Source organism: Rattus rattus, chromosome 1, assembly GCF_011064425.1.
Source record: "Rattus rattus isolate New Zealand chromosome 1, Rrattus_CSIRO_v1, whole genome shotgun sequence".
NCBI lineage: Eukaryota > Metazoa > Chordata > Mammalia > Rodentia > Muridae > Rattus > Rattus rattus.
Window position 1 is genome coordinate 165761067 of NC_046154.1, and position 24603 is coordinate 165785669.

Sequence of the window (24603 nt, forward strand, 5' to 3'; positions counted from 1 at the left end):
GCTTCCCCTTCTCGGACCTTGTCCTGGGAGTTCGCAAGCCCACACAGGTCGTCTTGCTTAGATTACAGGTTCAACTTCCTTCCTTTGGGTCAGAACCTCTTCAGCTAGCACTGAGATTCCTGAAGTGCTCCCCAATGCTAATGATGTATTCTGGTACCCTAAACCTACACCTTATGACCTTTGCCCATCCTGGATGTTTCTACATCCCATCCCCCAAACCATATGAGCCTTGGATTACCCCGAGCAAAGCTGATCTGCCTCCCTGTCTGCTGCTGTTCGCACGGTGTCGTCACTGTACGTACTCACTGGGCTTCCAAACCCCTTGTCCGTCGTCTCTGCTCCCTTTGTCCCTGATGACAGGTGGTCTCCTAGAAAGCTAGGCATGTAGCAACCACATGATTCAGCCATGACACTTGTGCGTGTTTACCTTCACACTCCCACAAAAACCTGTGCCCGAGTGTTTACACAAGCGCTATTCACAACCATAGAACACTGGAAACAGCGCTAAGTCCTTCAATAAACAAGACAGTGTTTTCTTCCGGGGATCTCTGGACAACTGAAAGAGGGTCGCTTCCCACCGATGCATGCTTGCACTATCTGTGAGACTCTGAAGGAAAAGCAACAAGCTTGAAAGAGTGTTGGCCCACTGGGGGTGACCTTGCGTTTCCACTGGCTTCCCATCTCTTTTCTTGGGAGTGTTTATATTTTCATTTAGTGTGTGTGTGCGTGAGTGTATGCTTGCGTGTATGTGTGTAAGTGCGTGAGTGTGTGTGTGCGTGTGTGTATGTGTGTGTGTGTGTGCAGGTGCGTGCACCCATATGTAGAGGTCAGAGGAGGACTTCAGTGACTTCCATCACTCTGCCTCACTGCCTTGAGACAGGGTCCCTCAATGTGTCACAAGCCTGGCGTTCCAAGTAGACTGGCTAGCCAGTGAGCTCCACCTCTCTCTGCCTCCCAACAAGAGGATTTCAGGCGCGTAGCCAGAATGTGAACTCAGACCCTCACGCATGCGCAGCAAGCGCTCACAGAACTATCTCCCCCAGCACCCTGGGGAATCCGCCAGACGGCTGTTTGGAGACTTTAATATGGTCAAAAAGTGATGGACGTGATTGGACGCGCCAGCGGATCTGTCCTCTTCCTCATTCACCAACCCCTCCAATCCCGTCCTCCTTAGTCCTCGGTGGTGTGCACACTGAACTTGCCGTTCCCAGAACACGCGGAGTTCTTTCTGGCCACACAGACCCTTTATACTTTTGGTTCCCTCTGCCTGGCGTGCCCCTTCCACATGCTCTTGTTTTGACTCCTGCCCGTGCCTTTTCCTCAGGGCGGCCTCTCCAGAGCCTCCTTCCTGTTGCAATCCCCACTCCTGCTAATCTTCATCCTGGCACCTCTTCCCTCCGTTCTCAGCCCTTACTCCAATCGTTTTAACAGCAATGTTTCATCCGATTTCATCACTGGTGTGAAGGCTCCATGAGGACAGAGACCAGGACCATCTTATCCGACAGTGTGCCCCCAGCACATCTCATGCTGGGCTTTTAGTGATGAACGAATGATTAGATTGGGTGTAAAATTTGCACACTCAAGGCTGGTCTGTTTCCACCGGGAAATCCAGACAAGGGAAACACTTCTTTATTAAAGGAGACAAGCACGGGGTATGTACTATAGATCAAAGAGGCTTCCTGAAATGACATTTTTATATAGCCCCATTTTCTCTACTAGCCAAGAAAGAGAATGGGGCTCCTTTTGGAAAGGGATTGAAACAAACAAACAAACGAACGAACAAACAAACGAACAACCAAAGAGCAATGATCATCTATTTGGACTCATTTGTTCAGCCAGAATAATCACTCTTGAAGTGGGCTGTACATGTGTGATGTTATCTCACTTGTGAACTGAATGCGGTACAGAATCACGTGGGAAATGGGCCATGGGCATAGCCGTGGAGTATCTGGATTACATCAACAGTGGTGGACAGACCTGCTCTCCCGGGGTGATCCCATTTCCTAGGCTAGGATCTTGGGCTGTACGGAGAAGGCAAGCTGCATAAGAATTCCTCACTCTCTGCTTCCCGATTGTGGATGCGATGTGACATCTGCTTCAAGCTCCGGCTACCTTGACTTCCTCGCCATGATGGGCTAGAACCTTGAACTGTGAGCCAAAGGAAATCCTTTCTCTCTTAAGTTGCTTTTGTTGGGGTATCCTTCTGTAGCAAGAAGACAACCTTTAAGAAATATTTATTTTCTTACCGAAATTCAAGGTCCAGAACAGTAATGGATGATACGCACTTTACAATGTATCAGAATATATCAGAGGAGATGCAGTTCTTCATGCTTGGTGTCTTTGATTTTTTTAATGATATTTTACTCTTCAATCCATAGGTCCCCATTATCCAGGTGGATACACATGGCTCTTCTACGCAAAAGTAAGCACTGAACTTCAGAATAACTGTGAAGAAAGATGTTTGGGTGATGCACGCTGTGTGTGTGTGTGTGTGTGTGTGTGTGTGAGTGTATGTGTGTGTGTATGAGTGTATGTGTGAGCGTGTAGGTATGTGTATGTGTGTATTTATGTGTTTGTGTATATGTGTTTGCGAGTGTGTATGTGTGTGAAAATATATATGTTTGTATGTTTGTGTATGTGTGTGAGTATATATGTGTGTATGCGTGTGTGATGGTTTGTATATGCTTGGCTCAGGGTGTGACCCTGTTGGAGTAGGTGTGTCACTGCAGGTGTGGGCTTTAAGACCCTCACCCTAGCTGCCTGGAAGTCAGTATTCCACTAGCAGCCTTCAGATGAAGATGTAGAACTCTCAGCTCCTCCTGCACTGTGCCTGCCTGGATGCTGCCATGTCCCCGCCTTGATGATAATGGACTGAACCTCTGAACCTGTAAGCCAGCCTCAGTTAAATGTTGTCTATATAAGAGTTGCCTTGGTCATGGTGTCTGTTCACAGCAATAAAACCCTAACTAAGACAGTGTGTGAGTGTGTATGTGTGTGTGTATGTATGTATGTGTGAATGTGTGTGTGAGTGTGTATGTATGTGTGTGTATGTATGTGTGAATATTTATATGTGTGTGTAAGTGTATATATATATGTATGTGAATGTTTATGTATGTGTATAGGTGTGTATAAGTGTTTATGTGTATGAGTATGTATATGTGTGTCTGTGTGTGAGTATGTATGTGTGAATATTTATGTATGTGTGTAGGTGTATGTATGTGTATGCCTGTGTATGCATGTGTATATATGTGAATGAGTGTGTGTGTGTGTGTTTTTCATAGATCATTTCCCAAGTGATCATTCATCACTTAAGGATGATTCCTGTGGGATTTTGCTGAGGTTTTCTTTAGAAATGGACTTAACATTTTGGTGGTAGATCCATTTCATATATTTTCATGGATCATATTTTTTATAAAGCCTGTGGTTACCATCATTTTCTCACTCTAAATAAGTATTTGCATTCACGCCTAAGCATTTGTAAAGTTCTATTTTTATTTATTTATTTGTTGGTTGGTTGGTTTTGGTTGTTTGAGCCAAGGTTTCTCTGTGTAGCTCTGGCTGTCCTGGAACTTGCTTTGTAGACCAGGCTAGGCTGGCCTTGAATTCAGATCTGCTTTCCTCTGCCTCCTGAGTGCTGGGATTAAAGGTGTGCATCACACTACCTGGCCTTCGAGTGTCTATTCTTGCTCTTAAAGGGTCAGGTAGAATCTTCATGCCTTTTAAACGCCTATATTCTCCCCTGATTTTAAACTAGGACATTAGTAATTTAAAGAAAACCACAGTTACCTGAACTGTTACGACCACTCTTAGAGTTGCCTGAGGGATTTCAATGAAAATGAGAGACAACCAATTAAATTGGAACTTCATATAAATGAGGAATTATTTTTATCGTACGTTGCAAATATTGCAGGGAACATACTTAACCTAAGAATTCTTTTATTCCTGGCAGCTTTTTGTCAGTGGTAACAGCCACAATTGGAAGGGTCAGGAATCGGGCCATCTCTCTCAACATGGTGGCAGATGAATAGTTATCAGATCTCCTAAGGCCTATAGAACCTTTTACTTCTTCCTGGTCTGTAGCCGCTCTCTATGCCTGAATCTTCCCAAAAGGGGCGGGAAGGAGAGCTGGAAACCGTACCTCATCGAGACCGAACCTCGGAGGTTCAGAACCAAAGACTCTCTAGGTCCATTTTTTTTTAAATAAATATGAACTCAAAAGCCCGAGAGTCGAAAAATAAACTACCACAAAGCCAATAATTATCTTTAGAGAAATAGTTTAAATTTTTATTATTTTTATTTGTATCAGAGAAGCCCACAGAGGCTTCGGGAAGTTAGGTAACCGGCCTAAGTTTGCAGAGCTGGGAGCTGGTGAGAATGAGGTTTGAATGTGACCTCATATCCCGTCTCCTTCCCTTCCCCATGAGACTTACAATGTAGCTCAGGCTGGCTTGAACCACACTTCACACTCATGCTTACCCTATGGCAAAGTCACATCTCCCCAGTCCCCCCCCCATTTGTGTGCTTTCTGTGTTCTGTATTACCGCAAAGGTCTTCTTTAAGTTCCCGTGTGCTTAATGTTCGCAAGCATGTTTCGTAACAGGAAGTTTCTATGCTGTCTGTAAATGGGAACGTATCTACCCCCTGCCACGGAAAGAAGATAGTGTGTAAAATACATTCCGTGAGGAGAACGTTGAGTTTTGAGCAGCTTGTGTTGTGTGCCTGCAAGGCTGAGATCAGAGACAGGCTTTTTCACACTTCATGGCTGAACTCCGTGAACACGAATGCCCCTGATCATTTTACCAACAACCAGGAATGTGTGTTCCATGCTCAAACAGTGCTGCCCTGCATCATCCCAAGAGCAAGCATCATAAAAGTGTGGAACTGAGGGAGACCGAGATCTGGAAGCATTATGACCCTTACCTGGACCCAGGATTCTCGGCACATCCTCCTGGCATTTGAATTAACTGAGGCCCAGCTGTGTTCTACAGTAGCTCACAGAGGGTATTCTAGAAATGATGCTGTTTAAAAGATAGATTCAGTCCTTCTTAAAAGGGGGAACAAAAATATCCATAGGAGGGCATAGGGAGGCAAAGTTTAGAGCAGAGACTGAAGGAACGGCCATTCAGAGCCTGCCCCCCATGTGGCCCATATATATACAGCCACCAAGACTAGATAAGATTGATGAAGCTAAGAAGTGCAGGCTGACAGGAACCGGATATAGATCTCTCCTGAGAGACACAGCCAGAGCATGTCAAACACAGAGGTCAATGCCAGCAGCAAAACATTGAGCTGAGAATGGGATCCCCGTTGGAGGAATTAGAGAAATGGTTGAAGGAGCTGAAGGGGCTTGAGACCCCCATAAGAACAACAATACCAACCAACCAGAGCTCCTAGGGACTAAACCACTACCCAAAGAGTATACATGGACAGACCCATGGCTCCAACTGCATAGATAGCAGAGGATGGCCTTGTTGGGCACCAATGGAAAGAGAAGCCCTTGGTCCTGCCTAGGTTGGACAACCAGTATAGGGGAATGTCGGGAGGGGGATAAGGGGAGGTGGATGGGGAGAGAACACTCTTATAGAAGGGGAGGGGAAGGGGTTAGGGGGCTTATGGACAGGCAACCAGGAAAGAGAATAACATTTGATATGTAAATAAGAAATACCCAATTTAGAAAAAAAATAGATGAACTCTTCATGCCAGGCAGCCCCCCAGGGAGACTGAGTTTGAGGCCTCTGCCATCCGACTGCCTTGAGGCCTCTGCCATCAGACTGCCTTGGGTTTAGCTCTGGATCCTCCTCACGCTCTGAGGAGCCTGACCACAGTGCACCGGGTCAATGCTTTACTACAGACTGCCCCATGTCCTCTGTAAGGCTGCCCACGCTACCATTGGGATTTCCCCCCTGTGCTTTGAGAGTTTGACACGCTTCCTTCTTCATTTCAGTTAATCAAGTGCTGCTGTTTCTTCTGGTCCTGACGCTCTGTGGGATTCTGTACAAGAAAGTTCGTAAGGGAGCTGTACTTAAGAATGAAGCAGGTGAGCAAGCACGGAGTCTGTCAAGACAGGACCCTAAGAAGGTGGCTGAGTGGCGAATGACAGTGTGGTTAACTCCTAAGAGTCAGCATGTAGAATATCTTCCCTGAAGCTGCAACTGAACCCAGCTACGTAATGATTGGTAATGTTCAAACCATAGCACATGTGAAAGTCACGTAGAGGGCCTGTTAGAACATGCCTGGGCTAAGTGTGTTACACACACTTGTGATCCCAGCACCTGGAGGTTGAGGTAGGAAGATTGTGAGTTTGAGGTTAGCCTGGGCTACATAGTGAGTTGGAGGCCTTTTCCTTAATCTTTAAATTATATATACAAGCTGGCCTCAGACTTGCAATTTCTCTAAGCGTGGCCCTGAACTCCTGATCCTTCTGCCTCCGTCTCTCAAGACTAGGCTTACAAGTTTGTGCACAAAAGTCTGGTTCACATTTCTGTTTTTAAAGCCAAATACCAGGCTAGACGCATGGCTCAGTGGTTAAGAGCACTAGCTACTCTTCCGAAGGACCTGGGTTCAATTCCCAGCACCCAAAAGGCAGCTCACAACTGCCTGTAAATTCAGTTTCAGGGAATCCAACATCTTCACACAAACATACATGTGGGCAAAACACCAATGCACATAAAATAAAAACAAATAATTAAAGCCAAATATGTAGAATACTTAGAAACACTAGTGAGGCAAAACTGTCTCTGTTCCTACAAAGGCAGTATTTGTATCTAGTTACGTGTTAAATTACATGTACACCATTTAAAGTAATTGAAAATGTGTATGTTGTGATCAAGAGTGTCTGGAGTGGGCTGGAGAGATGGCTCAGTGGTTAAGAGCATTGACTGCTCTTCCAGAGGTCCTGAGCACACAACCATCTGTAGTGGGATCCAATGCCCTCTTCTGGTGTGTTCTTGTCTGAAGATAGTGTGCTCACATACATAAAGTAAATGAATCTTTTTAAAAAAGTGTCTGATATCTGAAAAGAAAGTGGTTTTCACACCATAACATACATGTAGTTGCTTTTCCAGGGTGTCAGACACAGTAGTCCAGACTAGAGATAACGCACAAGTCCGCCAGTGACGAAAGGAACGTATGCCCACCCCATGCGGTATTGCTCATTAGTGAAAGAGCAACACATTTCTAATAAAACTAAAACACGGGTGACCTCAGAAACATTGCATCACTTCAAAGGAGCCAGACCAAGACCACAGAGTGCATGATTTTGCTTATAACCACTTTCTCTCGGCTGGAGAGCGGGCTCAGGGGTCACAAGTGCTTGCTGTTCTTCCAGAGAACCCGAGTTCAGTTCCTGGCATCCATTCACATCGGCCTGTGACTCCAGCCCCAGGGGATCCAGTATCCTCTTCGCTCTCTACAGGTCCCCACACTGATGTGCACACATTTAAAAACAAAACAGATCTTCAAAAATAAACTAGATGAGGGGGGCTGGAGAGATGGCTCAGCAGTTTAGAGCACTTGTTGCTCTTGCAGAGGATCTGGGTTTGATTCCCAGCACCTACATGATGGCTAATGACCGTCTGCAACTCCAGTTCCAAGGACTTCAACTCTTCTTTTCTCCTTCTCCCCTCCTCCCCTCTTCTTCTCTTCTTCCTCTTCTTTCTTCCCTTCCTCCTCCTCTTCCCTCCTCCCCTCCCCCCTCTTCCCCTCTTCCTTCTCTTCCTCTTCTTCTTCCTCTTCCCCTCCTCCTCCTCCTTCTTCCTCCTCCTCCCTCCTCCTTCCTCCTCCTCTTGTTCCTCCTTCCTCCTCTCCCCCTCTTCTTCTTCCTCTTCCTCTACCTCTTCTCCTCCTCCTCCTCTCCCCCTCCTCCTTCTTCCTGTTTCCTTTCCTCCCTCCTCCCCCTCCCCTTCTTCCTTTTTTTCTCCCTCTCCTCCTCCTTTTTGTTTTTTCGAGACAGGGCTTCTCTGTGTAATAGCCCTGGCTGTCCTGGATTCATTTTGTAGACCAGGCTGGACTCAGACCCTACCTGTGCCACCACCACCTGGTCTAACACACTTTCTTTTGAACTCCATGGAACCAGGCACACCCAGGATGTATGGGCACACACACACACACACACACACACACACACACACACACACACACACACACACACACACCACTCATACTCATAAAGAAACCTAAATTTAAAAAAATAAATAAACTTCCAGCAAAGGCAGCTAGAAGGCTGGTTTGGAGGTGAGTGGCCATGTGGAGCAGGAAGCAAGTGGACTGACTATAAAAAGCTCAAGGGGACTTTCGTGGAGACAGAAGTCTTCTATAATTGGATAGTGGTACTTGTGTACAGCTTAACTCATTTGATAAAACACATTGTACTTCACCTGTGTAAGGAGCAAGAAGTATGCTTTGCCTTGCTAGGGCTAGGAATTCATTCTCTCACAGTTCCGGAAGCTGTAAAGTCAAGGCCAAGGCCAAGTTAGTTGGTTTCTCCTCTGACCTCTCTCTCTCTCTTTGGCTAACAGGTGGCACTCCTAGTGTATTCATGTGGCTCTGTACATGTCCCTGGTGTCTCTCCCCCCGCCCCTTTATTATGGCATTAATCCTTTGGGCTTAGGGCCCTACCTACAGCCTTTAAAAAAAAATTCCCCCTTTAGAAGTCTCATCTTCAAATACAGCCACTTTTAGAGTCACTGGGGCTCAGGACTTGAACATGAAATTTGGAGTGGAGCACAAATTAGTTTATCATCTCAAACTTTTGAGAGGTTAAAGGAAGGGAAGGAAGAGAAATAGAGAAGATGGTGTCAGTTGCTGTGAAGAGACACCATGACCACAGCGGCCTCTGTAAAAGGGAGACTATTTAACTGGGGCTTGCTAGCAGTCCCCAAGGTTTGGTTGACTAACATCATGGTGGAAAGCATAGGGGTACACAGGAAGGTATGGTGCTGGAGAAGTGGCTGAGAGTTCTACACCCAAATCCGCAGACCGCAGGAAGAGAGAGACCCTGGGCGGGGCTGAGGCTTTAAAACCTCAAAGCCCACTCCCAGTGACACACTTCCTCCAACAAGGCCACACCCCCTAATTCTTCTCAAGTAGTGCCACTCCCTGCGACTAAGCACTCAAGTATATCAGCCTGTGGAGGTCATTCCTAGTCAAGTCCCCACAGATGGGTAGGAGGAAGCCCTGGGTTTTACTTCAGTGAGTTCGTGAGCCAACGCACTCATTTAGCCCATCCCAGTGGGCAGACCTCACAACAGCTGTTAAAACAACTGTAGGGGATGCGTGTCCCGCCTGATCAATCAGCTGTGTGTAACAACAAAGCAACCGGATGGTGTGAATGGATCCAAATCCCACGTTGTTGTCCCACCCAGTGTTCAAATAAAAAAGCAGTTGTAATGTTGAAGAACCGTTAAAAAAGAATACAGTGTCGAGAAGGAGAGATTCCTATGCGTGCTAGGAGAAACAAAGTTGCTGAAAAGTATGATTGACTTTGGGGTTTTTTTTTTTTTTTTTCTTTTCTTTTCTTTTTTCCCCCGGAGCTGGGGACCGAACCCAGGGCCTTGCGCTTGGCTAGGCAAGCGCTCTACCACTGAGCTAAATCCCCAACCCAACTTTTGGTTTTAAAATCATCTATATCTGGGGGGCTAGAGAGACGGCTCGATGGGTCTTAGTCTCTGTTCTATTGCTGTAAAGAGACACCACGACCAAAGCAACCTCTAAGAAGAATCATTTAATTGAGGATCTGTTTACCGTTTCAGAGGGTTGGCCCATGATCATCATGGTGGGCAGCAGGCAGCTTGGCACAAGCTGGAGCGGAGTGCTTACATTTTATTCACCGAGTGGAGGCAGAGAGAGACTGTGCCTGGTGGAGCCCTGGTGCCCTTGGGCTTTTGAATCCTCAAAACCTAACCCCGGTGACACACCCCCTCCAACAAGGCTGCACCGTCTAATCCTTCCTAAACAGTCTGCCAAGTGGAAACCAAACGTTCAAATATAGGAGCATGTGGGGCCATCCTCCTTCAAGCCACGACACTCCGCAAGCGTGAGAAGCTAAGTTGGAATTCCCATCTAAAAAGCCAGGCGTGGCTCTGGGCAGAGACAGGTGGTTCTCAAGAGCTCTCTGCCCAACCAGCTTAGCCAAAATGGCGAGCATTCAGTTCAGTGAGAGACCCTGCTTCAAAGCAGTAACTTGGAGAGCTGTAGAGGAAGACACTGGACGTCCTGCTTTGGCCTGTGCATGCATTTAGGAATACATAAAGTCCCATGGTCACACACACAAATCCAATAAGCGTGTGTCCCTTAGAACTCAGGACAAAGGTATGCTTAAGAGCACAGCGCCGTCGGAGTGGGAGTGGGCAGCTCTACAAAACCAGTTAAGCGGGGTTGGGGATTTAGCTCAGTGGTAGAGCGCTTGCCTAGCAAGCGCAAGGCCCTGGGTTGGTCCCCAGCTCCGAAAAAAAAAAAAAAAAAAAAAACTTCAAAACCAGTTAAGCTTACCGGATCCTTTCCTGTTTTGGCTGGACAAAAAACTTCAAAACCAGTTAAGCTTACCGGATCCTTTCCTGTTTTGGCTGGACGTTTTCCCTGAAATCTATATTCATTTTTATTTTTTAAGCATCATTCATTCTAGCCAGAAATAGAGGTGTGTACTTTTTTTTTTTTTTTTTTTTTTTGGTTCTTTTTTTTCAGAGCTGGGGACCGAACCCAGGGTCTTGCGCTTCCTAGGCAAGCGCTCTACCACTGAGCTAAATCCCCAACCCCGAGGTGTGTACTTTTAATCCTGGCACTCAGGAGTCAAGAGTGATGGATTTCTGCTCCAGGCTTTACCCCATGCCTTTTCACTCTTCTATTTCCGGGTCCCTACAAACAACCGGGAGGACTCTGGGCTCTAGGACCACTCTGTGGCTCAGCTCAGTTCTTCACAGCGGATTTTCACCACGGGGCTTCTAGGGAGCCAGGCTCGGAGGAGTGACAAGCTCACGAGAACCAGGCACAAAAATAGGCTCTACAATTGCAGAAATAGATCCCTATAGATGACGAGGGCATCTATTCCCGTGCCAGTTTGTTTTTTTCTTTTTTTCGGAGCTGGGGACCGAACCCAGGGCCTTGCGCTTGCTAGGCAAGCGCTCTACCACTGAGCTAAATCCCCAACCCTCCCCAACCCCCCCCTCCCCCGTGCCGGTTCTTAAGACAGAAGCAGACGACAGAGACAGTACGCTGCTGCTGCTGCTGCTGCTGCTGCTGCTGCTGCTGCTGCTGCTGCTGCTGCTGCTGCTGCTGCTGCTGCTGCTGCTGCTGCTGCTGCTGCTGCTGCTGCTGCTGCTGCTGCTGCTGCTGCCCGCTGCCGGGTTTTGCCCTCGCGGCACTCCCATCTATAGCAAAGGACAAATGAACAGTGTGGCTGAGGAATCCAGCCACGGCAGGCACCCAGGACCCTGTACATGTTGGAAGTGGTCGCAGACTTCCTGCACCGTGGATATCAGTATGGATAGGTGAGAGTTAACCGCGAAGAGCAGAGAGTGATTCCAGACAACAGGAGCAGCGTGTGTTAAAGACAGATAAGAGAGCATGCGCCGCCGCCTGGTGTCGTGGAAATCACGAGGAGTTTGGTGTTGGCGAAGAACTGCCGGTGGTGATTCGGCACAGCCAAGCCTGCGTGTCAGTTAGATCTCCTCACGTGGCTGCGTGGCGACAGCTTGCCCCTAAAGAAACAATCCGTAAACAAGTCTGGTTTTGTTTTGCTTTTTAAAACTGCAGGCAGTGAGCCAACGGACTTGGAAAGTGAGGACAAGACCATCAGAGACTCAAGGCTGGCCTGGGCTACATGAGATGCTAGACCCAAAACATTAGTTTCTTTATAAAAATATAATTCATGGTTACTTAGTAAATCTGAAAAAAATTTAGAAAAACAAATGAAAATCACTTATATTTTCATACATAGACACAGATAAACTTGTGGCTATGTATGTGTCGCATTGGGATCAAAGACCAGAAAGCATTTATTTGTTTGTTTGTTTGTTGTTTGTTTATTCTGCAGGGCCTCGATATGCAGCCCTGGCTGGCTTGGAACTCATTTACACAGCCCAAGCTGGCCTCAAACTCCAGAGGTCTACCTACTTCTGCCTCCACATGCACCAACACATCCAGCTAAGAATTTTATATAATTCCCCTTCAAGGTACATCATGAGATTCTCTCAAGTAGGGAACTAGCTCATGAAAAAAAATTTTCTAGTAGGAGAAACGGAAGTGAGTGGGGAAAAAAACGTATAAAAAGAAACAGAGAGGGGTTGGGGATTTAGCTCAGTGGTAGAGCAATTGCCTAGCAAGCGCAAGGCCCTGGGTTCAGTCCCCAGCTCCGAAAAAAAGAAAAGAAAAAAAAAAAAAAGAAAGAAAAAAAAGAAACAGAGAGGCCATTTGCAAAATACACCTAGTAATGTGTTTCAGTAAATGTTTATTGAATTAAATATCAGCTAGACCTACCTTGGAGTTAGGTGAGAGAGGTTTACAGAACTGTCTGCAAAGAGCGGTCAATAAAACTCAGGTATACGTAGCCCGGTTACTATTCTTCACAATGCAGATTTCGTTCTGACCCCGAAATATAGTGTGGTGTCGATGGTGGTTTTGTCTGTCCCAATGCTAAAGGATGGTTAACTATTCATTGTAAGCACCAATCACACCCTTTCGTTAGGCCTTTCTCTTGCTGTTAACATTGGGAAACTTGACTAAGGAATAGAGAGCAACAGAAAAACCCTGGCAGGGCTGGAGAGATGGCTCAGCGATTAAGATTGCTCTTCCAGAGGTCATGAGTTCAATTCCCAGCAACCACATGGTGGCTCACAACCATCTGTAAAGAGATCCGATGCCCTCTTCTGGTGTATCTGAAGACAGCTACAGTGTACTTATATATAATAAATAAATAAATCTTAAAAAAAAAAAAAAAAGAAAGAAAGAAAGAAAGAAAAAGTAAAACCATGGCAGTAGAGCAGACAAGTTCTGACTCCGGGAAGTTAAGGGCTGCTGGGCCCTTGTGTGTTTCCCCTCTGTGTATGTGATGCTGTGGATTGGCTTCTGAAAGAGTCCCGATGGGGACTTAGCTCAGTGGTAGAGCGCTTGCCTAGCAAGCACAAGGCCCTGGGTTCGGTCCCCAGCTCCGAAAAAAAAGAAGAAGAAAAAAAAAAAAGAGTCCCGAAATAATAGGGACGCAGACATTCACCCTGTCTTCACATGAAAATCTGACATATGGATTCCACAGTCTTTCAGATCAAAGTCCCGCACGTGCTCCGGTTCTGACGCCCTAGGTAGCATCAATCTAAAAAGGCTCTCTGCCTCTTAGCATCATGTCAGCATTCCAGCGGAGGGAGGAAGATGAAGAGGAAGGCATTTAGCATTAGTCTGGCTTGCAGATTCTGTAGATGCACACGTTGCTTAAAACAACCTTCCATTTGTCCAACTCGATCATGATTTTTGAAGCAGGGGAATCTGGGAAAAAATCGTCTTAGTGGCTGGCCATAGGCCAGCTGGAATTTTCACACCCATCTCCAAGAGACGGAGGAGAGACTGGTGTGAGGGACCAGTCTTCCCCTGCACTGTGGACTAGGAGTTAGAGACTGCTCTCCCGTGACGTTCCTGTGCCCTGAGTCATTGATTTTGGTTTTTCCAGATGATGATTCTGAGTCACCCGAGGACGTGGAAGAGGAGATTCCAGTGGTGATCTGTGCGGCTGCGGGGAGAATGGGTGCAGCCATGGCGGCCATTAATAGCATCTACAGCAACACTGACGCCAACATTGTGTTCTATGTAGTTGGACTACGGAACACTCTGTCTCGAATACGGTAGTTTGTACAATGCGTTTTCTGAATGTTCTATTGTCTTCTAACCTTTTTTTCTTTAGATAGCCATCTCTTCTTTCTTTCTTTCTCCTCCTCTTCCTCCTTATTCTCTTTTCTTCCTTCTCTCCTTTCTTGTTGTTATTCTTCTTGTTCTTCTTGTTCCTCCTCCTCCTTCTACTCCTCTTCTTCCTCTATTTTCTTTCATTTTTAAAAAAATTATTTTATGTATGTGAGTACACTGTCACTGTCTTTAGACTCATCAGAAGAGGGCATCTGATCCCATTACGGATGGTTGTGAGCCACCATGTGGTTGCTGGGAATTGAACTCAGGACCTCTGGAAGAGCAGTCGGCTATCTCTCTAGCATACCCTCTCCCCTCTATTTTCTTAATGGATTATTATTCCTTAAGCATCCTCACTCAGTGTATTTTTCGGGAACAATGCTAGAGACTTAATCTATGTTTCACACGCTCCACCACTGAGCCATACAGTACCTGTGATGTTTGAACTACAAACTTACAGTAATAAAAGTTTATAGATTGTATTATGATTTTGGGCTTGTTTTTCCTATAACATGCCGTAATAAAAAATGGATTGGGGTTAGAGTGAGAAGAAAACAACAGAAACATCAAAACTGAAATGTGTTTTTGAAACGCAGGAGAACTGTATGATCTTGGGCTGGACGGGGCCTCCCTGAGCCCAGGAATTAGGAAACAAAAAGAACTGACAGACTCGTGTGTGTAACACGAGACCTTCCGGATAATGAAGAACAGCAGATGGGATTAGTTCTAAAATGGATTAATAATAATCTATCAATAATTAATTAATAAGAAGGATGGCGTGTAATGAAGAACTGTTGCAAACATGTTTTAAAATGTAAGCCTAGTGGGAAAATGAATAGAAAACATGAACAGACACTAAGGCCCAGGACTCCATTCACAGCTCTGTAAAACAGCACCACCAAGAGCCTGCCCCTGAAGGGTTGCAAATCAGAGACCAGACTAGGCTGCATGTGAGACCTTATCCCAAATAAACAAACTAGTCAAATAACCAACCAACCAGTTAACTAACCAACCAACTAACCAATCAACCAACCAACCAATTAACTAACCAACCAACTAACCAACCAACCAATTAACTAACCAACCAACTAACCAACCAACCAATTAACTAACCAACCAACCAACTAACCAACCAACCAATTAACTAACCAACCAACTAATCAACCAATTAACTAGCCAACCAACTAACCAACCAGCCAACTAACTAACAAGCTAACTAACCAACTAGCCAAAAGAGCATAGATCACACAATGCATAGCGATACAGTCAACACAGTGGGCCGTCTCTAGTTGATCTGTCTTCCCCCAAGGTTTAATATTCTGAAACCTGTTCTCACTGAGGCAGAACATAAAACCAGAAGGCTTGAACCCACCGTTCGTGTCTGTAGATCGCCGCATGCAAACATACTTCTGTGGCAACCACCACATTCCCACCACCAGTGGCAAGAGCTCTGCCACTGACCTACCTACCCCTAGCCCTTTCCTGCCAATCTGCAGCCAACTGCGAATGTTGCCATCTGTGGCCTGGGTGGTTGCCAACTTTGTTTCTCTACAAGGAGTGTCATAATGAATCAGAAGAAAGATAGACATCCTGTGAGACTGAGCGCTGAAGGGGGGGGGTGGAGGGGAGTGAGAGACAGAGGGGGAGGGAACAGGGCGACTGTCAGAGACTCTAACACTAACCCGTCACAGCATCTCAGCAGTAGCATGCGACAGTTGGTCTGGCAACTGCAGATACTGCTTGACGAGGAAGGACCCCATCTTGTTGCTCTAGTGTCCTGAGAGGGATTTTGGATGTGGGGCTATACTCGGTTATTACTACCCTGTTCATTTCCTTTGCAGATGAGTCATGAGATTGGGAGGGGGTAGGGGATGCTGGAAGTGAGGCCAGAGGGTGAAGCAATCAGAAGGAGTTTTAGCATAAAAATGATACCCACATGCGCTTAAGTGTAACCTTCTAAAGCCAGAGCAGATGATCCCCGAGAACATACGCAGATTCAATCGAGGAAAGATTCGAACTGTGTACTTCAGGTTTTCTGTTTTCTCTCTTTAGACAATGGATCGAACATTCTAAACTGAAAGAAATAAACTTCAAGATTGTGGAGTTCAATCCTATAGTCCTCAAGGGGAAGATTAGACCAGACTCATCAAGGCCTGAACTGCTCCAGCCCGTGAGTATGCAAGCCATGCGCATAGTAGGGACACGGGGACAGTCCTGCATCCACACTGTCTGTAGCGCCCCAGCCATCTGATGCGCACGTAGGATATTTCAGTCCCATGTGTGCTGGATCTCTACGGAGCTCTGCTTATTTTTAACTTAGCAGCCACCTGCTCCAGGAAGGATCTAACATGGTTTACATAAGCATAATGACGCTAACTGGAAAGAAATGAGGCATAAAAAGGGAGACAACGTATGTGTGTGGGTGGAGGGCTACGGTGGGGGTTGGAGGTGGGCAGGGTAGTGAGGTCAGCAAAATCGCAAAAATCACAACATATTTTAGGAGAAACCAGTCCTTTTCCTAGGGCTGAGGGTCATTTTTCTTGCAAGAGGGCCCACACAGAGTCCATCTCCTTTATGAGGAACAGTTGTGTGTGTGTGTGTGTGTGTGTGTGTGTGTGTGTGTGTGTGTGTGTATGTGTGTATGTGTGTGTGTGTGTGTGTGTGTGTGTATGTGTGTGTGTGTGTGTGTGTATGTGTGTCTGTGTGTGTGTGTGTATATGTATGTGTGTGTATGTGTGTATGTGTGTGTGTATATGTATGTGTGTGTGTGTGTGTGTGTGTGTGTGTGTGTGTATGCTACATGCTTACGTGTCAGTGAGCCCAAGCAAGCCTTTCTTCAGCGTCTTCCTCACCCCTCCTTCCAGCTCCAACTCGTCTTCCCCAGTACTGGGGTTTTGGACAAGTGTGCTCCACTCATCTTTTCGTGTGGGTTCTGGGGATTCGAACTCAGGTCCTCGTGTTGACCTGCTGAATCATCTTTCCAGTTCAAGAGCAGTTAGTTCCTGATGGCAGTTTTGTAGAGACTGGCCACCTGCTATATGCAGTTTATGTAAGTCTTTCCTTTCTAGTTAGCTTCTAAAGCCTCTCTCTGGGACACTACCCTTCCCTAATCCCAGACACTGACTGTCAGTTGCTTATGGTAACTGAACGTCATTAATGAAACCCTACAAACTTGTGTTTCTCTCGGACTGTTTTCTGGAGCAAGAAGTTAAGACTGGGCTTGTTGCTGGAGTGTGTGTGTGTGTGTGTGTGTGTGTGTGTGTGAATATTAAGGCTAATCACTTGAGTGGAAGGTAGAGAAAACAGGAAGTCTGTACCCTAAAAGACTGACTAGGGAGTTTTGGGGGCTCTCACTGAAGCCATCCCTGAATGGGAAGTGGGCTCTGCTTCAGTGAGCCGGGTTCTGGGTGAAGGAGAGCTTCCCTGGGCCAGCCTGGTCTCATCCCCAGAGCCCAGAGGATCAGGTGGTAAGAAGCCTGATTCATTTCATCCCACCCATGGGGCTACACAGGCACGGTCAAAGCTAACTTGCAAGTGCCATACGACCTCCAGCCACGTGCCTTTTCCTACCACTGTTTCTCTGTCTTCACAGCTGAACTTTGTTCGGTTTTATCTCCCTCTGCTTGTCCATCAGCATGAGAAAGTCATCTATTTGGACGATGATGTCATCGTACAAGGTATGCTCGCTGACTGCCGAGAACCCTGGAAGGGCTCCGCTGCCAAATAGAACGACTTGTCCTTTCTCTTTGTTTCCCACGTAGCTAGCTGCCTAGTGACTTCAAACGCCTTATAAAGTGAATACAGCATTGTAAAACTAAGCGAATTTTGAGGCCGGGCAGTGGTGGCGCACCCCTTTAATCCCAGCACTCGGGAAGTGGAGGCAGGTGGATCTCTGAGTTCGAGGCCAGCCTGGTCTACAGAGGGAGTTCCAGGACAAGTAGGGCTACATAGAGAAACCTTGTCTCAACACCAAAGACCCAAACAAAACAAACAAACAAAACAGAAACTGGGCACACTTTGAAAGCAAGGTTTGATACTTCTCCGGATGATCTAGTGGCTTCTGAGGGCCCCTCTCTGATTGCCAAGTCTGCAGTAATTTCCTTCGTGGCATCTCTGCATTCCTAACACATGCTGAGGTAAGGTGTGCTGAGAGCACTTGGGTGTGCATGTGGACACATGTCGTGTTCTGTCCCACATGCAAATAACATAAGCATTCAGAAACTACACAGCAGCACACCTGATCACACCCATCTGAAAGTGTCAGGTGGCTCCCTCGATAGGCATGAGCTGCTTTTTGGGTTTTTGTTTTGAGGCAACGTTTCTCTGTGTAGCCCTGACTGGAACTCTCTCTGCAGACCAGGCTGGCCTCGAACTCACAGATTTATCTGCCTCCCGAGTGCTGGGATTAAAGCCATGTGCCACCACAGCCCCTGGGTATGAAGCGTTCTTACACTGCAGCACCGTGGGAAAATAGGAACCGTGTACCCTTTGCCCTACTGACGTTAGGAGCTAAGCTGAGGTTCTGTCTAGCCCTGAGATTCTTGTGTTCTATTTGCTGACCCTTCCAAACGCAGGCGACATCCAGGAACTGTACGACACCACCTTGGCTCTGGGCCATGCAGCGGCCTTCTCAGATGACTGTGATTTGCCCTCTGCTCAAGACATCCACCGCCTTGTGGGGCTACAGGTAGGCAGGTAGAATCCGACCTTATCCTTCTTGTCTGTCCCTGACTGTCCAAGTTATCACAATGCACCCACCCACAGCCAATGGGAACTAACTACCAGGAGATGGCGATGGAATGGGGGTTCCACTTTTCCCACCCACTCAGGCCAATTTCTGTAACCCCGGGGAGTCTCATTTTTCTAATCTGGAGCCTGGCACAGATGCTGTCTACCCTCTTGTGTCCGTGAGGTGCAATGGGATGCTGCGAAGTGTCCAGTGGATAGAGAATGCTCTAAAATGAATAGCTGCGGCATAGCATTACTACAGACTGGAGTGGTTTGGTTCCCAGGACATAGAGACTCACGTCTTTATGTAACTCCGGTTCCAGGGGGCCCAATGCCCTCTTCTGGCCTCCTTGAGCACCAGGCATACACATGGTATATACATACATACATACATACATACATACATACATACACATGCAGACAAGACAGTCATGCATGTAAGATAAAAAATGAAACTGTAAAAAAAAATGAAATTGTTTTAAAGGGCAGGAACAGGAAGACCACACTGGGTGCTGTATTTCAAAGCTGGGACAAACTGGATTTATCCACAGATTTGGATGAGGAGGAAGGAGCTAAGGATGGCCCAATGATCGCTTAAATAACAAGGATACAGATACTCTCTCCTGAGGCAGGAATGGCAGGGAGCCAGCTTTAAGACAGGACTCCACACGCTCTGCCTGTTGGAACTGCGTAAGCATCAAGAAGGCAACACCAACTAGGCCGGGGGCAGTCGGAAGGCCAGAGAGGTCAGAGCCGGCAGACAGGTGGGATTTAGAGCCCTGAGGCAACAGGCTGTCGTCAGAGTCAGACAAGCAGGTGGTGGGACTGTGAGCAGAGGCTGGGAAGGAGGTAAAGCCAGCAATGGAGAGTGAGATAGCCCAGTGGGTAAAGGCATTTGTTCTGGAAGCCTGACCTGAACCCAAGGTACACCAGCTTTCTAAGTTGTCCTTTGACCTCTACACATGCATTGTGGTATGCATACGTGTGTGTGCATACACAGAGACCCACACGGACACACAGAGACAGACACGTGCACACACACTTTTAAACAAATGCTGGGCCTTTAATCCTGGCACTAGAAAGGCAGTGGCAGATCTCTATAAATTGGAGGCCAGCCTGGTCTACACAGTGAGTTTCAGGATGACCAGAGCTACAAAGTGAGACCCTGTTCACACAACAAAACCCACCAGAGGAAAGCAGAAAGCTGTCAGTGGGGCGGAAGGAATAGTGCACAACAGCTTCAAGAACGTAAACCATTTTCCCTAAACAGAAGACTCCACCCTGCTCTCTTGCAGAACACATACATGGGCTATCTCGACTACCGGAAGAAGAGCATAAAGGAGCTTGGCATCAGCCCCAGCACCTGCTCGTTCAACCCTGGTGTCATTGTCGCCAACATGACCGAATGGAAACACCAGCGCATTACCAAACAGCTGGAAAAATGGATGCAAAAGAACGTGGAGTACGTGAGGGCTTCTCTGCCACCATTGCTCCCAGCCGGGAACAAATGGCTTGAGTGATCTTTTGCATAGCTCAGGAATTAAAACAAAATGAGACATCTAAGGTCAGATTATCACAGAACCTGTCAACCAAGAAAAGGAGCATAGGGGCGGGGGGGGGCATCCTTCCCCCAGATGACAGAAATCTGAGAAATCGAGACAAGGAATCCGTCCCTTTCTTCTTCCTGATGAGTTGCTTAATAACGTGACCTGAGTCTTTTCCACTGAAAAACACTCATTTATCTTAGTAGACTTTCTTTTACAGGACGGCTGTTTCTGTGAGGACAGGGTCTCACTATGTAGCCCTAACCTGCGGGCCTGGAACTCACTAGGAAACCAGGCTGGCTTTTGCTTCTGATGTGCTGGGATCCGAGATGTGTACCTCCACACCTGGCCACAGACCTACTTTTAAGGCTAATTTCACAGAACCGGCATTTAAAAAAAAATACTTTAACGTGATTCTGTGTGTGTGTGTGTGTGTGTGTGTTTGCACATGTGTGTATGGGTGTGTGCACAGGTATGTGTGTGGATAACTTCAGGCTTCATTTTTTGCAGTGCAGCTCAGCTCCTTTTGAGACAGGATGTCTTGCTGACTGGGAGCTCAGCAATTAGGCTAGGTAGCTGGCCATCCTCCTGCCTTCACCTTTCTAGGTCAGGGCTTCCAAGCAGGGGGTTTCCACACGGTTCTCGGGCTAGAGGCAAGCACTTTACTGACTGAGTTTTCTCCCCAGCACTTGCATTAAAAGTGACTTCCAGTTTAAAATTTCGGAGTTTTAATGATCAGATTTTAAAAGTAGAGCAAAAAAAAAAAATTACTAACACAACCATTACCACATCACTGTCTTTCCTATTAGTCTTTATTATTTTTATATTTATAATATTTATAGTATCTAAAATATTTATATTAAGTTTAAACATATCTTATAATTTTAAAAATTGTTCATTATATTTCTCCCGTTTAAAAAAGTGAATTCTATGCGTACGGTGTTCTGCTTCCTCCATGTGTGCCTGTGCACCACATGCTTGCCTCTGCCTGGTACCCTCGGAGGCCAGAAAAGGGTGTGGATCCCTAGGAACCTGGAGTCATAAATAGTTGAGTCAGCGTCTGGATGCTGGGGTCCCCTGTAGGAGCGCCAGTGCTCTTAACCATCCCTGCAGCCCCTTCATCCATGTATCTTAGCACCATTATAACACGGAGCTTGCATGCGACTATAAATAATACAGGATCAGAATTCGATCTTCCGTGCCTACCATAAAAAACCCTGAGAGTTAGCGGCAGGATATGCACAAGTATTGACCTTGTGAATCTATCTAGGTGGCGTACAGGTGACATACTTGGGAGACAGTGGCTCTGGACCACGTACTGTGTTTCTCCGTGTCCATGAGAGATACGTGTGATGGTGCATGCCTACCGTCCCAGCACGTGGCAGTGAGGACCCTAGGCTTGGCCCAAGGTTTTCCTCGACTGTACTGGGACTTCAAGACCGTTCTGATCTATGCAAGACCCTGTTTCTAACAATGAAAAAAAAACCCAATTATAAAAGTCGGGGGGAAGTAGAAAAACCTTGTAACTTTTCTTCTGAAGGACCGACCACATTAGCATCTGTCTACTTCGTGTTTGTGAGGCTCCAGACTAAATGTTGTTTTTTTATCCCATTTCTTAGGGAAAACCTCTACAGCAGCTCCTTGGGCGGAGGCGTGGCGACCTCCCCCATGCTGATTGTGTTTCACGGAAAGTATTCCACCATCAACCCGCTGTGGCACATAAGGCACCTCGGTAAGTCCTTCCAGGAAGCAGGGGGAGTGAACTTTTTACCCAGTGTGCACCACCACACTAGCACCTAGAGCCCAGGGCTTCAAGCCTCAGGGGTGACCTCGGCCACCTCTCCTCCTTAACCCTCAGGCTGAGGATCTGCAAATGCAGATGGTATCATCTTCAGTTGCCAGAGGGGTGCATTCTAGGATTCAAGAAAAGGCTTCCGACTAGGGCTGGAAAGACAGATCCACAGTTAGGAGCGTGGGCTGTTCTTTGAGAAGACCCGGGTTCAATTCCCAGTACCCACATGGCAGCTCCCAACTGTCTCTGTCAGTTCCCGGGGATCTGACCCTCTCACACAATGCACCTGAGATAAAAATAAATTTACAAACAATTTAAAGAAAAGCTGATGGAGTGGTGCTTAGCATGGACGTTCCACTTTGTAATGGACCCGTGCAGAGAGCCTACTGATGTGTGATGGCGTATGACCTTAGGCAGTCTGCACTTCAATGCTATTGGGTCAGGACTCACCGTCTCCATAGACGTAAAAGCCCATCAAAGTTGAGGTCGGGAACACGTCGCATGAAGCTGGGCCGGGGACGTGGCTCACTTGTTCACTTACCAAGCAAGCATGGCTACCATTTGGATCCCCAGGATCCTTGCAAAAGGCAACAGCATGGCGGTCCCCAGCAATCCCGGCACTCAGGTAGCAGAGACAGGAGGTTCTGTGGGCAAGCCAGCTAGCTAGACCAGCCACATCAGCAAGCTCTGGGTGTAAGTGAGAGACCATGGCTTCAATACTGGAAGGAAACTGATGAGGAAACCTGATGTCCACTTGGCTTTCCGTAATGCCCCTGTAGACAGTAGACACGTGCAAGACGGGAAGAAGGAAAAGGACAGGCCCTGGAGCAGACTCGGGTTCATGCCCTGTGATACCGCTGTGCAAGGGCATCGCCACCTTTCTGAGGAAAAGAATCCATTTTCCTCTGGGAGGTTTGGAATCAGGCAAGAAATGTGAAGTCAGTCTGTGGAGCGGCAGTTTGAACCGTGACCTGGTTTTAAATCGCTTTGTGTGTGGAAAGCACAAGAGCGCTTAGGAGCACTAAATTTGGGTGAGAACAGAAGGCTTTTTATTATCCATACAATGAAGTCGTCCCACACCGTCCTGGAGCCGAGGTGAAGACGGCTCTCTGATGGCTTCTCATGGCACAGTGCCTCCTCTCAGATATGGGCTCCCTTTGTGGAGACTGGCTGGTACCTGTTACCACAGGCTAAGGCGACTGACTAGCTTCTCTACGGCAGCTGCTAACAAGTGACAGAAGCCAGGTTCTATTGTCACTGACATGTAGCACAAGGACATGATCCTGCCTGACCACCATTTTTTCTTTACTCAGTGAAGTTTCAGTTGAGGAAAAATAAAACAGGGGGATATGGTGTATATATATACTTTTTGAATGTCCTTCTAAAGTACTGTAGAACACTCCAAGGAATGGCAGTATTAAGGTCTCTTCACTATTAGAGCCTTTGGCTTATGTTCGTTTATCACTCTGCAGACTGGTGTTACACCAAGGTGACTTACCTGAGGTGTGACTCCTGCTAATCGGAAACTTCTACCATAGCTTGTAGGCAAGGTTTCATATAAAGTCGTGTTCACTAATGAGCCTGTTATTTCCTTCCCTCTGCACGTGCTGAAGGCTGGAACCCGGATGCGAGATATTCGGAGCGCTTTCTGCAGGAGGCTAAACTGCTCCACTGGAACGGAAGACACAAACCCTGGGACTTTCCGAGCGTCCACAATGACTTATGGGAGAGCTGGTTTGTTCCTGATCCTGCAGGGATCTTTAGACTGAATCACAATAGATGAGAGACTCTCAACAGCTAGAATACTCCCTGGATACAAATGGAACGGCCTTTGTACCCTGCAACACCGTTCTTTACGGGAACACTTCTGATATACGTGACCTACAGTGTAAGAAACAAAACTACTGTGTACAATTAGAACCATGGCCCTCACACACAGACTTAACCTCCTGAAGTTCAGATGAGACTTAGGAGCAGCCCTACTCACTCTTCTCTGTGTTTTGAGACAGGGTCTCACTATGTATCCCAGGTCTCGGCCTGAATGAAAACTTTTTCTGAAAACTTTCAAAATCTCTCGATTTCTTAGATATTTTTGGAGCTGTTCTTTTGTTTTGACTTTGTTTAAGATGGGGTCTCCCCGGCTGGAGAGTGGTTAATAAGAGTGTGGCTGCTCTTCCGGAGGGCCCAGGTTTGATTTCCAGTACCCACATGGCAGTTCACAGTCCTCTGTAAATACAGTTCCAGGGGATTGGACATTCTCCTGTGGCCTTCGCAGGCCCTGGGCACACAGGATGTACAGATATACTGCAGGCAAAACATCCATACATGTTTTAATAAACAAGTTAGCCGGGTGGCAGCAGCACATGTCTTTAATCCCAGCACTCAAGAGGCAGACAGAGGTAGGCAGATCTCTGTGAGTTCGAGGACAGCCTACTCTCCACAGTATGTTCCAGGACAGCCAGGGCTACACACAGAGAAACCCTGTCTCAAAAGCAAAAAGACACAAAGGTAGGGTTTCTCTCTCTATCCCTTTATAACTTGGAACCCACTATATTGATTTCAAACTCACAAAGATCTGCATGACTGTATCCTGAGTACTGGAATTGAAGACCTGGGCCACCGTGCCTGGCTGCAGGTTTTTTTCTTTTTTTAAACAGG

The 24603-nt window shown here is 46.8% G+C and overlaps 1 protein-coding gene across 1 annotated transcript; it reads left to right on the top strand.

The window, feature by feature from the left end:
- Positions 1-2387: 2387 nt before the first annotated feature.
- Glt8d2 (glycosyltransferase 8 domain containing 2) lies at positions 2388-24030 on the top strand. The gene is made up of 9 exons (XM_032910747.1): positions 2388-2422; positions 5945-6037; positions 13652-13823; positions 15934-16051; positions 17474-17558; positions 18456-18568; positions 19905-20071; positions 21773-21885; positions 23559-24030. The coding sequence occupies exons 1-9, from the start codon at positions 2404-2406 to the stop codon at positions 23726-23728; spliced, it is 1050 nt and encodes a 349-aa protein (XP_032766638.1). The 5' UTR covers positions 2388-2403; the 3' UTR covers positions 23729-24030.
- Positions 24031-24603: the final 573 nt, after the last annotated feature.

Bases quoted from the DNA above. Each gene is read 5' to 3' on its own strand.
- Glt8d2 (XM_032910747.1), top strand. The intron at 6,038-13,651 runs GTGAGCAAGCAC...TGGTTTTTCCAG, and splicing joins TGTACTTAAGAATGAAGCAG to ATGATGATTCTGAGTCACCC. The intron at 21,886-23,558 runs GTAAGTCCTTCC...CACGTGCTGAAG, and splicing joins GTGGCACATAAGGCACCTCG to GCTGGAACCCGGATGCGAGA.